At 42.4% G+C, this 15,953-nt stretch overlaps 1 protein-coding gene across 7 annotated transcripts in view; it reads right to left on the minus strand.

Moving 5' to 3' along the window:
* Window positions 1–15,953, minus strand: part of Helz (helicase with zinc finger) — a 131,277-nt gene that overhangs the window by 30,473 nt on the left and 84,851 nt on the right. For all 7 annotated transcript variants that reach the window (XM_076935571.1, XM_076935575.1, XM_076935574.1 and 4 more), the window contains 2 exons: window positions 8,952–9,135; window positions 6,190–6,418 (listed from right to left, as the gene is read on the minus strand). In XM_076935571.1, the coding sequence (XP_076791686.1) occupies window positions 6,190–6,418; window positions 8,952–9,135 (413 nt within the window). The remainder of the gene's footprint in view (window positions 1–6,189; window positions 6,419–8,951; window positions 9,136–15,953) is intronic.

Genomic DNA, 15,953 nt, shown 5'->3' on the forward strand with positions numbered 1-15,953 from the left:
ATCACATGTCCTCTTGCCTCAGCACATGTGTCTGTTTCAATTGACATCACTCTGCCAATCGGTCTGAATCCACAAAAATGACAAAAAACTACAGCATACTACCAGGAGTTTTTTGGTGTATTTCTCTCTATGAAGTGCCAACAAATACAGCTCAACTACAAAATGTAAGACAGACCAATACAAACATGCTATTAACAAAAAATCCTTCATCATGTGTCCTTTCAGGTGCTCACTTTAACAGAACATCTTTTCACCTATGTCTGCTTCAACAAAATGTTCCTTCACGAGTCTACCTTAGTCCTAAAGTTCACCTAAGTCCACTTTAGGAAAACACTTCTTCACGCATTTGTCCCAACAAAACACCATCCAACACAACTGACTCTCCAAAGATTCATCCCACCTCAAACTCTTAAGCCTAATATTTATCTAAGTACAATGTAGATAGAATCTTTCTCAATGACAAACGTGTAGATAGCCTGGGAGCATGCAATATATAACAAGACCATAAGAAACTTTGGCTCATCCATACTAATACAGAATCACGTGTTTCTGAACCATGTAATGAAGCTTTCAAAACTGAAAGTAGCTCAATTTATAGAACATCTGTACCTCTAGTCTTATACAAACACATCTGCATACATGTATTATATACTTATAATGATACATGCACATATACACATCTGCAAACAGTTATACTCTGCATAACAATTAGTCACACCATATTGCATACACTAAAGTGATGGCTTCTGCCAAACAATGTCATGGTTGTCCTTCCGGTATGTGTAAATATTTGCTGTGACAGTCATTTGATGGTAACAGCACCCAAAACTGCCTTTCTCAGAACTCACCAGTAAATAACAAATGGACTGTATCGATATACTACATTCATAGAGAATTAGTATGAATTACAGATAAAATATTAGTATGAATTACAGATTAGAAGGAACCTTATATGGGGCTAAGGAGAAGACTCAGTTGGTAAAATGCTTGCTGCATAGCATGAAGACTTGAGTTCTGAACTAGAATACCCATACAAAGGCTAGGGTAGAGCCTGTAACCCAGGAGGATCCAGGGAACTGGTGAGTCCCAGGCGCAGACAGCTAAAATGGCTCCTGCAGAGTTTTGAGCGCAGTTTGCACGCCGCCCTCCTTTCCCTGACAGAGCCATGTGCAGACTCATTGCCACGGAGAATCGGGCCATTTGATGTGCACCTGCACGTGGCAGGTTCTGAATGGGACAGGCATGGAATAAAAGGACTGACGTTAAGGGGATGGGGGATTCCAGAGAGAAGACTGTAAAGGGTTCCTGAATAAACTGCGTTGAGAAGAACTCCAAGTTGTGTTGTTCCTGTCTGCTGGCCGGATAGAGAAGCAACACAATGAGACACCCCCATCTCAAGAAAATCAGGTGGGATGGGTAGAAGAGCATTTGACCCAACTTTAGTTTCTAACACCCACATCAGATGGCTTGCAACTCTAGCTCCTGGGAGCTGGCTTCTCGCCTCTGTAGACCCCACATACAAATGGCACATACATACTGACACAAAAGTAACAAGGTGGAAAGGGAGGAAAGTATTTTGTCAGACTTCCACAAATACATGCGCGCGCATAAAACCAAATCAGAATATAAACTGGAGCCATGAAGAAATAATGCACATGAGGATTCTCAAAAATAACCAGCTACTAATATATTTTTCTCTTAGAGATGCCTGTCATAAACACAACTTATAATATCAACCAAGTGCTAAGAGCTAAATAAATTATGGAAAATAGAGTTTGAAATGTTGGGCAAAACAAGCCAACCTCAAAAAAAAAGAGTCTAGATTTAAGAGTGAGAGAGAGTGCACGTCAGAGCAAATGGCCCTGGCTGTGTCTCTCACTGCAGTGTTCAGTGACATCTGTCATGTTTCTCCTTGTCCTTGATTCCTTGTCCACAGCATGGAATAAACAGTATTAACAACATTCCTTATTGCATTTCTCATTAAACTTCTTACTTCTAAACTTTCAGAGAAAAACACAGGGAGAAGGGTTCCAGAGAGCACACAGGGTTTTCTGCAGCCTAGGTAAGCATGTACTATTTCTTACAAAAACAGTCGGGCAGGAGGAGGGGGTGTTGTTTTGTTTGTTTTAAGGGAGCACATTCAATGACATGTATGTGAAAGCCAGAGGACAACTTCTGTAACAATGGTTCCCCCTCTAGGTTTATGTGGCAAAGGCCTTTACCTGCTAAGCCATTTTGCCTATCCCCAAAGTTTTAAAGCTGAAAGGAAATTAGGTTTTCCTCGCCATAAAAGCTCTTAAAAGTATTACACTTCTGTGTGTTTATGAGTATATGCAAGTCTGTATGTGTACATGCACGCACATGTGCATGTGTGCCGTGGCATGTGAGTAGAGGTCAGAGGGTAACCTGTGAGCTCAGTTCTCTCCTTCCTCCATAAGGATGAAGCTCAGGTTGCCAAACTGGAACCAGGAGCTGTCACTGAGCCACCTCAACAGGACATCAGGTCCCTTACAAGGACCACTCAAACTGGCATCATGAGGAATTTTTAACAGAAAGTAGAAGATCACATGAGAACGTTGAGTGTGTCCATGGGGATGATAATTCACAATTGGTCAGAGGCTTCCATCCTTAGCATACCCCGTTACTATGCTGACTTTTGTTGTAAATAATGGCTAGAAAACCACTTCTGTCCATTCACCATAACGTAATTTCACATCTGAGAAAACATGGCGCTACTTTTCCTTTTATGTATGTGACTGAGTGCCTGTGTATAACTGTGCCCCTACATGTAGACAGAGGCCAGAGGTCAACTTTAAGAGTCAACCTTGCTTTGCTTTGATTTTTGGTTTTGTAGACAAGGTTTCTCACCATCCAAAAGTGAGGCTAGGCTGCCCTACACAAAGATTTTGGGGGACATGGGGGGAAGGATGTCCTCCTGTAAGTTTAACAGGTAAATTGAACAGGTCCTCGTGCTTCTGACCCAAGCACTTTCCTGACTATTTCTCTAGCTGAACATTGCTTGTAATAACTAAAAAGCATGAGCCAAAGTAAGTATGTCTTAAGTTTGTATTAGTTTTGTTTTCATTCATATAGATATAGATATATAGATAAGTATTCCTTAACTGTCTTTGGAACATACTGAGTATCATGCTTGGGTCATTTTCTATACATGCATTAAATGTTTATATTCACCAAGTTAATGAAATGTGCTAATGATGAAATCTGCTCTAAGGAAGAATTCCTCCAAGGCTGTGATGTGGAACAATGACATCACTGTACCGCCTGCTCTCACCACATCTCTCTCCCTGACTTCACACAGTTTTGTCATGCAGCCATTCTTTCATGAGAAAGGCCTGAGTTTTGAAGTCCCTCTGACAAGTGTTTTATAAACCACATAAGACCTTCAGCATTTTAAGTTAAATCCACTGCGTCAGGCTGCCCGTTTAATATGAAAACAAACAGCCACACTGGACAGATGCTGATCTGACTAAATGGAACAATGTGTGCATAGCACACAGGGGGCATCCAGCAGGGATGGCGGTCAGAAGCAGCTGTTGCATTAATATTTGCTAGCAGGGAAGGAAGAAGTTCATTATATCTTTTTCAGAGTAATTGACATTCTGTGCAAAACAGTAACAAAGAAACCAAGATTAAGCTGGTGTAATACAGAGGGATCACTTCTGGAAACTCCAGTGACACTGAGAATGCCACATTACTCTCTAATAAACAGCACACAAGGTGGGAGATGCTGAAGAAGCCAAGTTTCTAAGAATTCGCCCATCCATTCTGACAGGGCCTCATGTCACACTGCTTCCTGGACTCAGCCTGTACTGTTAACTATACTGGCTGTTTGCAAAGTTGTTATTATTGATTTTTATCACTATCAACCCATGAACTGGAACGATGATTTAAACTATCCAAATGACAGAGGCAATCAACATTAGTATTGTGCAATCTCTCCCACATCTCAATAGTTTATTACTCCCCAGTAAACACTCTGCTTAGCACATGAATTAATTTCGGTCCTTTGTATACCCAAGATGCAGTTGGAAATAAGCCATCAGTGGACCCAGCTTCAAGCTAAAAATTAGCCTTGCCCAACTCAACAGCAGGCCACAGGAAGAATTCTTCACCTATCTGAGTAGAGAAAGTAATAACTTCTTCAACGTAGCGCAGAGCTGTTTGCCTCCACATCTTTCTACTTTTTACTTTCTGATCATAAACATAAACGACAAAACACCACAGCATTCTAACACTAACCACCACACTTTGGGTAGACAGCTGAGTCACTAAAGCAAAACTCTCAGGACAGGAGTGAAGGTAGGAGACTCGATAACACACTTAGTCCTGACTGGTGAGGTGGTTTTGCAGACAAAGTGCCAACATGAGGCTCTGAGTGTGAGCCCCGGAGCGCAGGTAAAGGTGGAAGGGGAGGCCCAACTACACAAAGTAGCCTACAGACATCCAGACCCAGGCTGCGGTATTAAGGCCCACATGCATGCGCGCGCGCACACACACACACACACACACACACACACACACACACAGAGACAGAGAGAGACAGAGAGAGAGAGAGAGAGAGAGAGAGAGAGAGAGAGAGAGAGATTTCTACAATGCACTCCTTTCCCCAGATGTTGTCGTTAGTGATTATAAAAAAATGGCAATCAGTTTTCAGACATAAAACTGATACCATGTGACCACAGAACTGATCGTAGGTGAGCTATGAAACCTATGAGCTTTATTTTTTTTTTAAAAAAAGAAAAAGTTCTTCCCTAACCTAAGAAGCAGATTCTTTAGTTAACAGCTTTCCCTTGTAGAAGATACTATTAACACGGGGCTGCACAGATGGCTCAGGGGAAAGTAAAAAAGAGCCAGTGTGGGGGCCCAACCTGTAATCCCAGGACTGAGGAGTGGGGGCAAGAGGCCAGAGAAGGAGCTGGGCAGGGACAAGGTCCTTAGCCAACTGGTGACCCCAGGTGGAGCTGGTGAGAGACCTGCCTTGAAACCATGAGGTGGAGGGGCTGGAGCCACAGCTTGGTGCTTAGGGACATTGCTGTTGTCCTAGAGGACTATGCTTGGTCCCCAGCATCCTTATCAGGTTGTTCATAACCACCTGTAAGTCTAAATACCTGCCCTCATGTACGCACACCCATACACAAATATATACATACAATATAAAATAAAGATTCATTATAAAATAAAATAAAATGGAGTGGAGAATAATCCTAACATCGATTAATCCCAGCACTTGAAAGGCAGAGACATGAGTATCTCTGTGAGTTCAAAGCCAGCCTGGTCTACATAGAAAGTTCTAGGACAGTCAGGGAGACATAGACCCTGTCTCAAACCAAACAAGCAGAAACCTTAAAAGAAAATGACTACAAAATTATCAAAACTTAGAACTGAGAATTATTAGAATGCATTATATACATATATGAAATCATCTAAAATAAACTTAAGCATAAAATTAAGTTTTTATGAAATTAAAATAATAACCAAGCAAGGGTAGTGGAGAGGCAGTAGACAGTATACAATTTAAACGACTGAAGGTGCACAGAGACATGTCCCAGCTCAGACTCTGGCACCAGCTGCCCCTCTGCCTAAAGACCTTAGCCACAGGCAACCACAGAGCTCACCCTGTCACTTCCAAAGTCAGCTCATCAGGGGAGTCAGCCTGCTGAGGAGGCCTCCTTTGAGCACAGCCTTTCTAGTCAACACTTCACCTCATCTCTTACCCCTAAGTGCTCCTCCTTCCTCTCCCTCCCCCTCCCCCTCCCCTCTCATTGATTTAGTCAAATCCTACACGATTTTCTCATTCAGTTTGTTGTCAGTCTCCTTTCCTACCCTGTAGAGTGTAACCACCACAGCAACAGAGATGTTTGTGTGTTTTGCTCACTGACCATCTCCAGGCTAGAAGAGTGCAGAGTACAGACTCACTTGGGGGCATCTGCTGACTGCTCACAGACTGAAGTACATTAAGGTCTACCTGCTGCCTGCTTACTGACTGAAATGAAACATGCATGTATCATCAACAGATCTAAATAACAGATCTCTCACTAATACTGGACATCAGGTAACAGTAAGGCAGATTTTAATTCACCATGCGGTCGTACAAACAAACACATGAATAAAGATATAAATTACACCATGTTTCCCATTTAGATTCCCACAGTTCAGTGATAGACTTACCTACACCTTCCAATAGAGCACAGAGCAACAGGGTCGCCCACCACAGCAACCAAGGACTGTGCTCTGGTGATGGCGGTATTGAGAAGCTTGTAGTTGGATAGAAAACCATAATCTAAGTCCTCGGTGGAGTCCTCCAGAAGTTGCTCTTTCTTTTTAATTGGTGTCTGCTTGTGCTTGCAAGTGTGGCGTGTGCGCACTGTGCTAAGAAACAGAACTCTGAATTGCTTTCCTACAAAAACATTGGAAGAAAGACAGATCATCACCCTGCATCACTGATACAGTAAATCTTACATCTTTAAAATTGGACTGGCTAAACCACAGGAGCTGGTAAAGACACCAGAGAGCCCAACCACAGGCACAGCTGTAAGTGCACGGCTGCTCTGAAACTGTGGCAGTTCCTCAAAAGTGAAACAGTGACCATCTGATTCAGCGAGTCCACTTCAGACAAATCCCACAAGACTGCAAGCAAGGTCTTCATGAGGTCCTGCACCCAGGCTCACAGAAGCCTCCATCACAATGCCAAAAAACGTGACCCAGTGAGCACAGACAAACCAGTGTGATTACACACAAGTGACTCAGCTAACACATGCTACTATATGAATGACCCTCAGAGGCACTACATTCAGTGAACAAAACCTAGTCACAAAAGGACACATGTAAGTGGAGGGAAAAAAAACGTAAACTGGACCCCTGAGATCTCAATGTGTCTGACCTCATGCACTTTGGGTAAGAGCTACTCAGGCTGAACTGCCTGAGTCTAATTAGAGAGGCCCCTAGAGTAATCAAACTCCCACAGAGAGAGGAGAATGGACTAGCGTTAGCCAAGGACGGAACGTAACGGGAGGTATTATTTAATGGGCACAGAGTCTCCGTTTGAAAAGATAGACAGCTCCTGGGATGGACGGTGGTGAGGACTACACCACAGGAATGCACTACTGGCCACTGAACTGCACATAAAATGCTCAAAATAGTTAAGTTTTGTTGTGGATATTTTACCATACACACACACAAAGGTTATTTTATGATTCTGTTTTGCTTTTGAAAACATGCCAACTTTGTCTTACTAAATTGCCAAGGCCTGCTCTAAACGTGGTCCAGGCTGGCCTCAAACCCCGTGTTTAGGATCCTCCTGTCTTGGCCTCCTGAGTGCTCACATCCCAGGTATGTGCCACCATGCCTCACTTCATTTTTTTTTAATCATATTGCTGGAACCAATCTCTGAGATTATCTAGGCCAGTGTCCACCCAACATGGCAGCCTTCTCCTTGAAGCAGAGCCACTCAGTCTCCTGCCAAGCAGAGCAGACACATCTGACTTCACAAAGAAGCTTTATACAGTCTGGCTTCATAACATTTGTTTCTTACAATAATCTAACATCCCCTCATTCTACCGCAAGGCTCCAAACATTTGATCTCTAGTTTTCTCTTCTTTAACCCCACATTTTCACCTGCTCCCACCCATATGGATATACAACAGAGCATAGGCTGGCTTACATCTAATCTTTGAGCAGAGCATTTGTGTCCATTACTAAAATAGACAACTGAGTGAGGCTGAGACAGGGGTAGAAGGGAGCTGCTTGCTCCCCAAGATCCAGACACTGGGTTACTCTTCCTGTTGCACCATGCACTTAACACTATTAGACTTTTTCTGGTGTTTACAATAGAATACTGCTTTATCTGGTCTGGAGGCATAGGTGCTGGTGAGCCGGTCCCAAGGACATGAGGCCTAGCCAGAGTACTGCTGGGAAGCTCATCTGGTGGTGCAGATAAGAGAGTGCCAATACACTGACCAGCTGTGCCACCACCCAGGCCCACATCTAGGACTCTGTGATGTCCCACCCCAAAATCTATACCATCTACAAATGTTTGGGTAAAGTGAATGGGCCGATCCTGCTGTTCCAAAGCTGCAGGATCTCCATGACACAGGACAACAACAGAATACCTGGGAGGAGTCCTGATGAAGATCCAATATTGATGGTGTCACAGAAGCCAGAGATCTTGAGCCAGACCAATGCTCATTGCAATGAATATTTGCAAGTGAAGGTGTGTGGACAGAGGGATATAACTGTGGGACACACTGTGACACACTACAGTTTCAGTGAGATGTTTTCTATGCTTTATTTTGTTGTTTATTTTTGTGTTTTTTTATTTTGAGGGGAGGTTGGAAGGACAAAGGGCAGATCTGAGGGGATGGGGATATATGATGTGAAACTCACAAAGAATCAATAAAAAGAGAAAATAATAATAATCTCATATATTTAAAAGGCACAAAGTTTAAAACAACTCATTTCATGAACAGTGAAAACAAGTATGCAGATACCTAGTCACTTAAGGAAGTCTACAGATAATATATTTCAAATTAATCCCCAAATGTAATACAACAGCATGTATTATGTTATATGTTGTTATAGCTATATCATACAGATATTGTGGAATTACATAACTATGGTAATAGATAAAGTCAATTTGTTAATACGATATATCCTTATTTGGGTATTGGAACCTTAATAAACATGTAAATTTAATATTTAAAAAACTTGTATCATTGCCAGCTCAAAAAAGTAATGATCTTTCTTTCTTTCTTTCTTTCTTTCTTTCTTTCTTTCTTTCTTTCTTTCCTTCCTTCTTTCTCCCTCCCTCCCCCTCTTTCTTTCTTTAATATTAGATTTCTTAAAGACCTAAGATTACTTAAGGGAATTAGAAACCCACTATGGACACACCTGCAGACCTGTGACCAGTGTGACGCACTCCAACAGGCACTGACCTTGGACATTGAGCACCCTTTCTACATTCACATCTGAGAGCCTCTTCTTCCGAAGCTCGGCTCGGATTCTAAACACCTGGTCAGCGTATGGAGTCACCACACCGATGCTGCCGTCATCCAACTTCCCCCAAGCCACTGGCCACTTCCGTCTCAGCTCTTCTACACGCTCCACCACTTCAAATACCTTTAAACAAGCACATATGTTAAAATTACCACTGGGGTTTGGGTGTCTGGGTAAAGAATATGGTAACTGAAAGAGACTGGCACAGGAACACATTTTAGCAAATGCCATTTAAAAAACAATCTATAAATGGGAGTAGTACATTGCTGACAAGAACACAAAAGATAACATTGTTGGCACGTTTCAAACAATAAAATCCTGTAATAATTCCTATAATAATGTGACTAGTAAAAACACTAAAACTAAGACAATGTGCTGGGCAAGTGGCCACACCTACCATGACCTCGATTCTTAAAGTAAAAAGGGCTGAAATGTCACAGTAAAGCTGGGACAGGAGGGAAGCAACTCTACACTACCTTCGTGGTTCTCAGTCCTCTACAGAGCAAGCCAAGGAAACTACCCAACCAGCCAGAAGGTTCTTACAGACAGTCAGTGCACCAGAGTCCCAGGAGGGCAAGGCCTGGTATTGTCGCCCATCCCCTACTGATGTAAACCATCCAGTAGCTGCTAGGTGACACAAACCTCTGCAGGGACTAGACAAATTCCAAGTAGACTTTCAGAATCTGTTCCTACTTATGATACAAGTTCTAACTGGCCACCGCATGAACTTTCTACAGTATTGTATAAAATAGGTTGTTTAGACCCTGCTGACTGGGTTACATAGAGTTTTTAGTATAAGTTGATCTACTTTATTCAATGAATTATCAAAAAGTTTCAATGTTTGGCACAGGCTAATGAAACATCTTCCTTAACTCCTAAAAGATTCTTACTTAGAAAAGAGCCCTGTCTGTCTATCTATCCTCTTTCTTTCTATCTATCTATCTATCTATCTATCTATCTATCTATCTATCTATCTGGCAAGTTCTCTATCTATCTATCTATCTATCTATCTATCTATCTATCTGGCAAGTTCAATCCAGAGCCAGAAAGACTCTAGTGGCATATAGCTAAAGTAGAAAATTTAAATGATGTCTTCTAACTATAGTATTTATTTACTATTTAGTATCATTTCTATTTGAAATCACAGTGTCTCCGACAAAAAGAAATATTAAAAAAAACTTGTCTTTGTTCATGTGGACAGACAGAGGTCAGTCAAGTGAAACACAGGAGACATTCTGATACAAAACCATCATAGAGGCCACTGTGAAGCAATACTCTATAACCACTAGCCTATCCTTCCCCTCCATTCATATTCTTACATTTTAGGTAGCATAAAATGGTAACACAACTGCCTCCTGACAGATCTGTTACAGACTAGTCAAAATCAGCAAAGACAGTAGAGATCAAAGACCGTATAAGCAAGGAAGAAGCATCTAGTTAACAAAATCTGTAGACTCTGTAAGAACAGTGAGCAGCTGGGGCATTCACCCAGGGGACTGCTTCCTGAACTGTTTCAGCAGCCAATTTCCATCTCCCTCAGATCCCTGTGTGGAAGGAGATACTGCAGGTGGTTTTAGCAACCAGTAAACACTGGCAGACTCTATTTTCCAAAGATCACCACTGCAAAAAGTCTACAAAGCATCTGGCAGCAGCTGCACCTGTCCCATCCTATGGCACAGGGAGAGCTGAACAAGACCACAGGAGAATGGAAGACCCGTGGCAGGCAGGCGGGCGGCCACCTGGAAGACACTAGTGTATGCTGACCAACTCAGCTGCCATCTGGACCTAGAGCCAGTGCTTCAAGCTGGTCCACCTCAACATCTACTCCATCTACAAGCTACTGGAGTGTGTGAAGGAGCTGGTGCTACACAACCAGATCTAGGAACGCTATCAAGGATAAAAACCTGAAGCATGGCTGTGATTGAAGCTGGGACCCGACATGGGACCACAAAGCAGCTCTGAGGAGCCTGAGAGACCCACAGAAGCTCTCAGCGGAGACAAAGCAACGGCAGAGGAGTCTGCAGGCTCATAGTGTCCCCAGAAAACTAGAGATGGGCAGGTCCTATGGGAAGACACTTTTTTAAAGTGGAAACTGGAAGGAAAACTAGAAAGATGGCAGAACAGAGCCATGTGTGCCAGGGAGGTACCAAAGGGTGTGAGAGCAAAGTGATATGGGCAGTATACTGCCCATGTCAGAGACCATGTCAATGTTCATGGTCCATGTTGTGGCCAAGGGCTGCATGGATGTCTGTGGTGTGTACTACCACCAGAGGCCATGTTAATGTTCATGTTCTGTGTTACCACCAAGGACCATGTTGATGTCCATGGTCTGTGCTGCCTCTAATGCCATGCTGGTATCCATGGCCCTGCTGCCCAAGTAAAGGCCATGTCGATATCCACAGCCCAAGCTGATACCATGGGAATGATAGTGTCTGTGGTCTGTTTTGTAGCCAGAAACCATTTGGAAGCCCATGCTCCATGCTGCCACTGACTATAAAGGGGCAAGGAGGCTTCTTTTGCAGTAGTCTTGATGACTGCAGACACGGATGAAAGTTAGAGACATATAAGAATTCTGTGGCAATTTCTCTCCTGCCTCACCTTACTTTCCCCCCAAAAAGAAACCATCTAAACAAGAAGTCATTGAAGAGAACTCCTCAAAATTGTGATAAGGATGCTGAAATGTAGCTCTCTCCAACTGATGGCTTCTGGTGGGAGGGAACAGAGGATGTCTACACTCAGTTTTCTTTAAGGGGCTGGCCATTGGAAGTTGACCATGCTCCAGTGTATATGAGCAACACAAATTAGACTTAGTATTTTTTTTTTCTTCTTTTATTTTGGGGGAGGTCACAAGGCTAGGGGCTGGACTTGGGAAGACTGAGAAGTGAATGTGATTAGAGCACATTATATGAAATTTCCAAATAATCAATAAAAACATTAAGTTTAAATAACAAACACACAGCAGAAGAGCACAGTCCTTCTCAGGACAGAAACCCTACTCAACATTCATTCAGCAGCCAGCAATCATCATTGGCCCCAACTGTCCTTGATCTAAATGCAGAAGATTCTACTGGAGGCTGGAGAGATGGCTCAGCAGTTAGCAATCCTCTCTAGTCCTCCAGAAGACCTGAGTTTGGTTGCCAGCACGCATGGGGCAGCTGACAAATGTCTGTCTGGGACTCCAGGGGACTCCAGCTGCAGAGGATCTAAACCCTTCTGGACTCCCCAGGCATTTGGACTCACATGCACATACCTACACTTTGACACATATTAAAAATACAATTTAACCAGGCAGCAGTGGCCCACAGCTTTAATCCCAGCATTCAAGAGGCAAAGGCAGGAGGATCTCTTGAGTTCTCAGTTCAAGGCCATCCTGGTCTACAGGGTAAGTTTCAGGACAGCCAGAGATACACAAAGAAATTCTGTCTTGAAAAGATGGATGGATGGATGGATGGACGGACGGACGGATGGACAGACAGACAGATAATTAACAGCAAAAAGCAAGCCTCACAAGCTGGCAACACTTTGCCAAGAAAGCCAACTTCAGTTAGATCACAATTAGAATAATTTGTGCCCGAAAACTTGAAAGACAAATGAAAAAACAGTACTCCAACAGCATCCAACAATCTCTGCTGACCGAGGGACTCAGCAAACAGGAGGGTCAGAGTGTACAACCAAAAGTAAGAAAAAAATTCATGAAGAAAAAAAAAGGAGTATCATTAAGTTCCAACATGTGCTTAATATTAGAGAAGATCAGATGAAGAAAAGAAATAATGTATTAAATGTATTCAAAGAAAATCGGTAGGAAGGCTTCTGAAAAAATTAAAATTATAGTGACCCCAAGAGGAAGCTTCACTGCTTCTGGGGACTAGCCAAGAGAATCAAAGTCAGCTTGAAGAGATGCCGTCACACCTGACTCACCACTGCACAGATCACAGCAAGGTGTGGGGTCAGCCAGCTGTCCACGAATGGATTAGCAAAGAGTGATATAAATGTAAGTACGCATGCACACACATGGGTTTGATTCAGCCATCAAAAAGAAAAAAAAAAAAAAAAAAACTTATGCTAGGTTTTCTTGTGTGGGGTAGGGAGCAGGCAATGGATGAACTGGAGATCAGCAGAGTAAGCCTGAAAGCCTGAAATAGACCAACCTCACAACAACAAAAGTTTACGTTACCTCTCATGTGTACAATGTAGGGGGAGAAGAAAGAGAACAATTATCAGGAATAAGAAAGGGGAAGAGAGGTGCCGGGCAGTAGTGGCGCACGCCTTTAATCCCAGCACTTGGAAAGCAGAGGCAGGTGGATTTCTGAGTTCGAGGCCAGCCTGGTCTACAGAGTGAGTTCCAGGACAGCCAGGGCTACACAGAGAAACCCTGTCTCGAAAAACCAAAAAAAAAAAAAAAAAAGGAGAAGAGAGGAATAAACATGACCAAAGTACATACATGATAATGCCATAATGAAACCTGTTACTCTATACAAGTAAGACATACTAATAAAAATGTCAAAGAGGTACAGGCCTTTCATCTCAGCACTTGGGAGGCAGAGGCAGGTAGATCTCTTTGAGTTTGAGGCTAGCTTGGTCTACATAGTGAGTCCCAAGATAGCCAGAGCTACACAGAAAAACCTGTCTCATATGTGATTTAAAACACATATAAATATAGTGAACTTATGCACCCAGACATAGCACAGTCAAAAGGCTCAAAGTCAAAGAAAAAAGTGAAATCTTAAAAACAAGCATATTTACAAAGGGACTCTAATAAGATAAAGACATAACTTCTCATCAGAAAAGAGCAAAAACAAACAGACAGACAAAAACGGAGGCCAAAAAGACAAGAAGAATTCACCACGGTGGGGGAAAAATTGACCAAAAATCTTACATCCAGCAAAACTTTCAAAACTGGGGCAAAATAAAGACATTTCCAGATAAACAACACCTGAGAGAATTCCCAACTAGCAAAATAACTGGCCAGAAATACTAACGACCATTCTTGAGTCTAAAACCAAATGTCAGCAGCACACAGCAGTGCACATCCACAGAGTGCACATCGGACGTGACCCGGAGCACTACAGAGCACAGCTGCTCCTTTCCTTCCTCCCCCAAGTGATCAAGAACATGTAGAAAATAATGAATGTCGAGCCACAACATGTATAAACGCACTATGTGTGACTGTAAGCACAACATGTATAAACGCACTATGTGTGACTGTAAGCACAACATGTATAAACGCACTATGTGTGACTGTAAGCACAACATGTATAAACGCACTATGTGTGACAGTAAGCACAAAAGAGGCAGCAGAAAGTTATGCCAGGCGGTCACACAAACCCATCCAGAGAGGGGAAGAGATTGCAAACACTTCATAGATATTAATATAAGGCAGGTAGGTAGCTCAGTGGTAGGGCACACAGATAGCATGCTCAACACCATGGATCTCCCCATAAGGGGAATGTTAAGTTATAAACTCTGTATGTTTGTCCCTTTTCTTCTCTTGGAATTTTTAAAATAGAAATATGCACACACAATTTAACAATTTATTAAACATTGACAAAATATGTATGAAAATAAAAGCTGAAAGGGGGTGGATGTAGAGCTATTTAGGGGATGTTATATATTCAAATAATATCACTGAAATTTAGTTACATATACCTGAAATGGATTCTGATTAGATACATACTGCTGGCCCTAGAGACAACATTAAACAACTAAATATAAAATGCACGCATGTCTGCTTATACATGTACTTACATAGTTTAAATGAAATTTTCCCATCTGGGCTGATAAAGATCCCCGCCATAGACTAGCTAACAAAACACCAGAACCAGCAACAAAAAATCCTCTTTTGAGTTATTGGTCAAGGTTGTCTAAAAGACTCCCAGTACAATATATAGGCTACAGCTGTTACCCAGAAGTGGAAGATAAATCCCTATTGCTGAAGACACCATACACTATGAACACAGCTGGATCAAAGGTGAAACCTCCTCCCTGAGGACAAGCTCTCATGATACAGGAAGGCACCATGCAATCTCCCAAAGGGAGAGCAACCAATTGTCCAATCCAGTTACGAACCATAATGACCAGCATGACATGATAACCCTATGGGTACAATACTGGCACACATGTCTTAGCAGTAACCAACAGCTCTAGAGTTAAACTTAAGACCCATCCAACAAGAGGAAAATCATTCCTGGGAATGGAAACCTAGCCACCTACCCAGGACTAGTAAAGTCATGGACCTTGGAGGAAAACGTACAACCAACACTTTACTAAGCCAGCATAAGCCAGTATAGCTACATTCTAAATTTACCCCTATATCCAGATACAAGTGTGACTCTCACTCTTCAATCAAGGAAACTTCTTACCACTACAAAAACCAAGTGGATCAAAATGCAGAGTTGTAAAGCCCAGTTCCAACTCATACTTATCCACAATACAACCCCTGCACCCAAGGCTCAGGAACCACTGCAGAAGGGGGAATGTAAAGATTGTAAGAGCCAGAGAAAGAGAAAGTTTGCTATGAGACTTTGTCTCCTAAAAACATCCAAGAAGCTAACCCATCAAACATGACCACTACACATGACCTGAACAAGGATAATAGTAATAGACAAGCTAACAGGAAGGGGGAAGTTCACTGGGCCACAATCCTAGACCAAGAATTATAGGCAACTGCTGAGAGCAAGAGAAAAAGTCTTCCCCAGGGAAAAGCACATCAACCGGTTACCCAACACCAAATGGTCAGCCCTGAAAACACACAGACAAGTAACTTCATACAGACTGAACAGGCTGTATTTATATAGTTAGGGATAGATACAGATAAAGACAGATAGATGGATATACATACATACACACACAAACACACACACACACACACACACACACACACACGCCCACATCGATTAAGAAAAAACGAGGCCAGGAATTTCAAAGACAGTAAGAGGAAATAT

This window comes from Arvicanthis niloticus, chromosome 6 (assembly GCF_011762505.2).
Source record: "Arvicanthis niloticus isolate mArvNil1 chromosome 6, mArvNil1.pat.X, whole genome shotgun sequence".
NCBI classification, from domain to species: Eukaryota; Metazoa; Chordata; class Mammalia; order Rodentia; family Muridae; genus Arvicanthis; species Arvicanthis niloticus.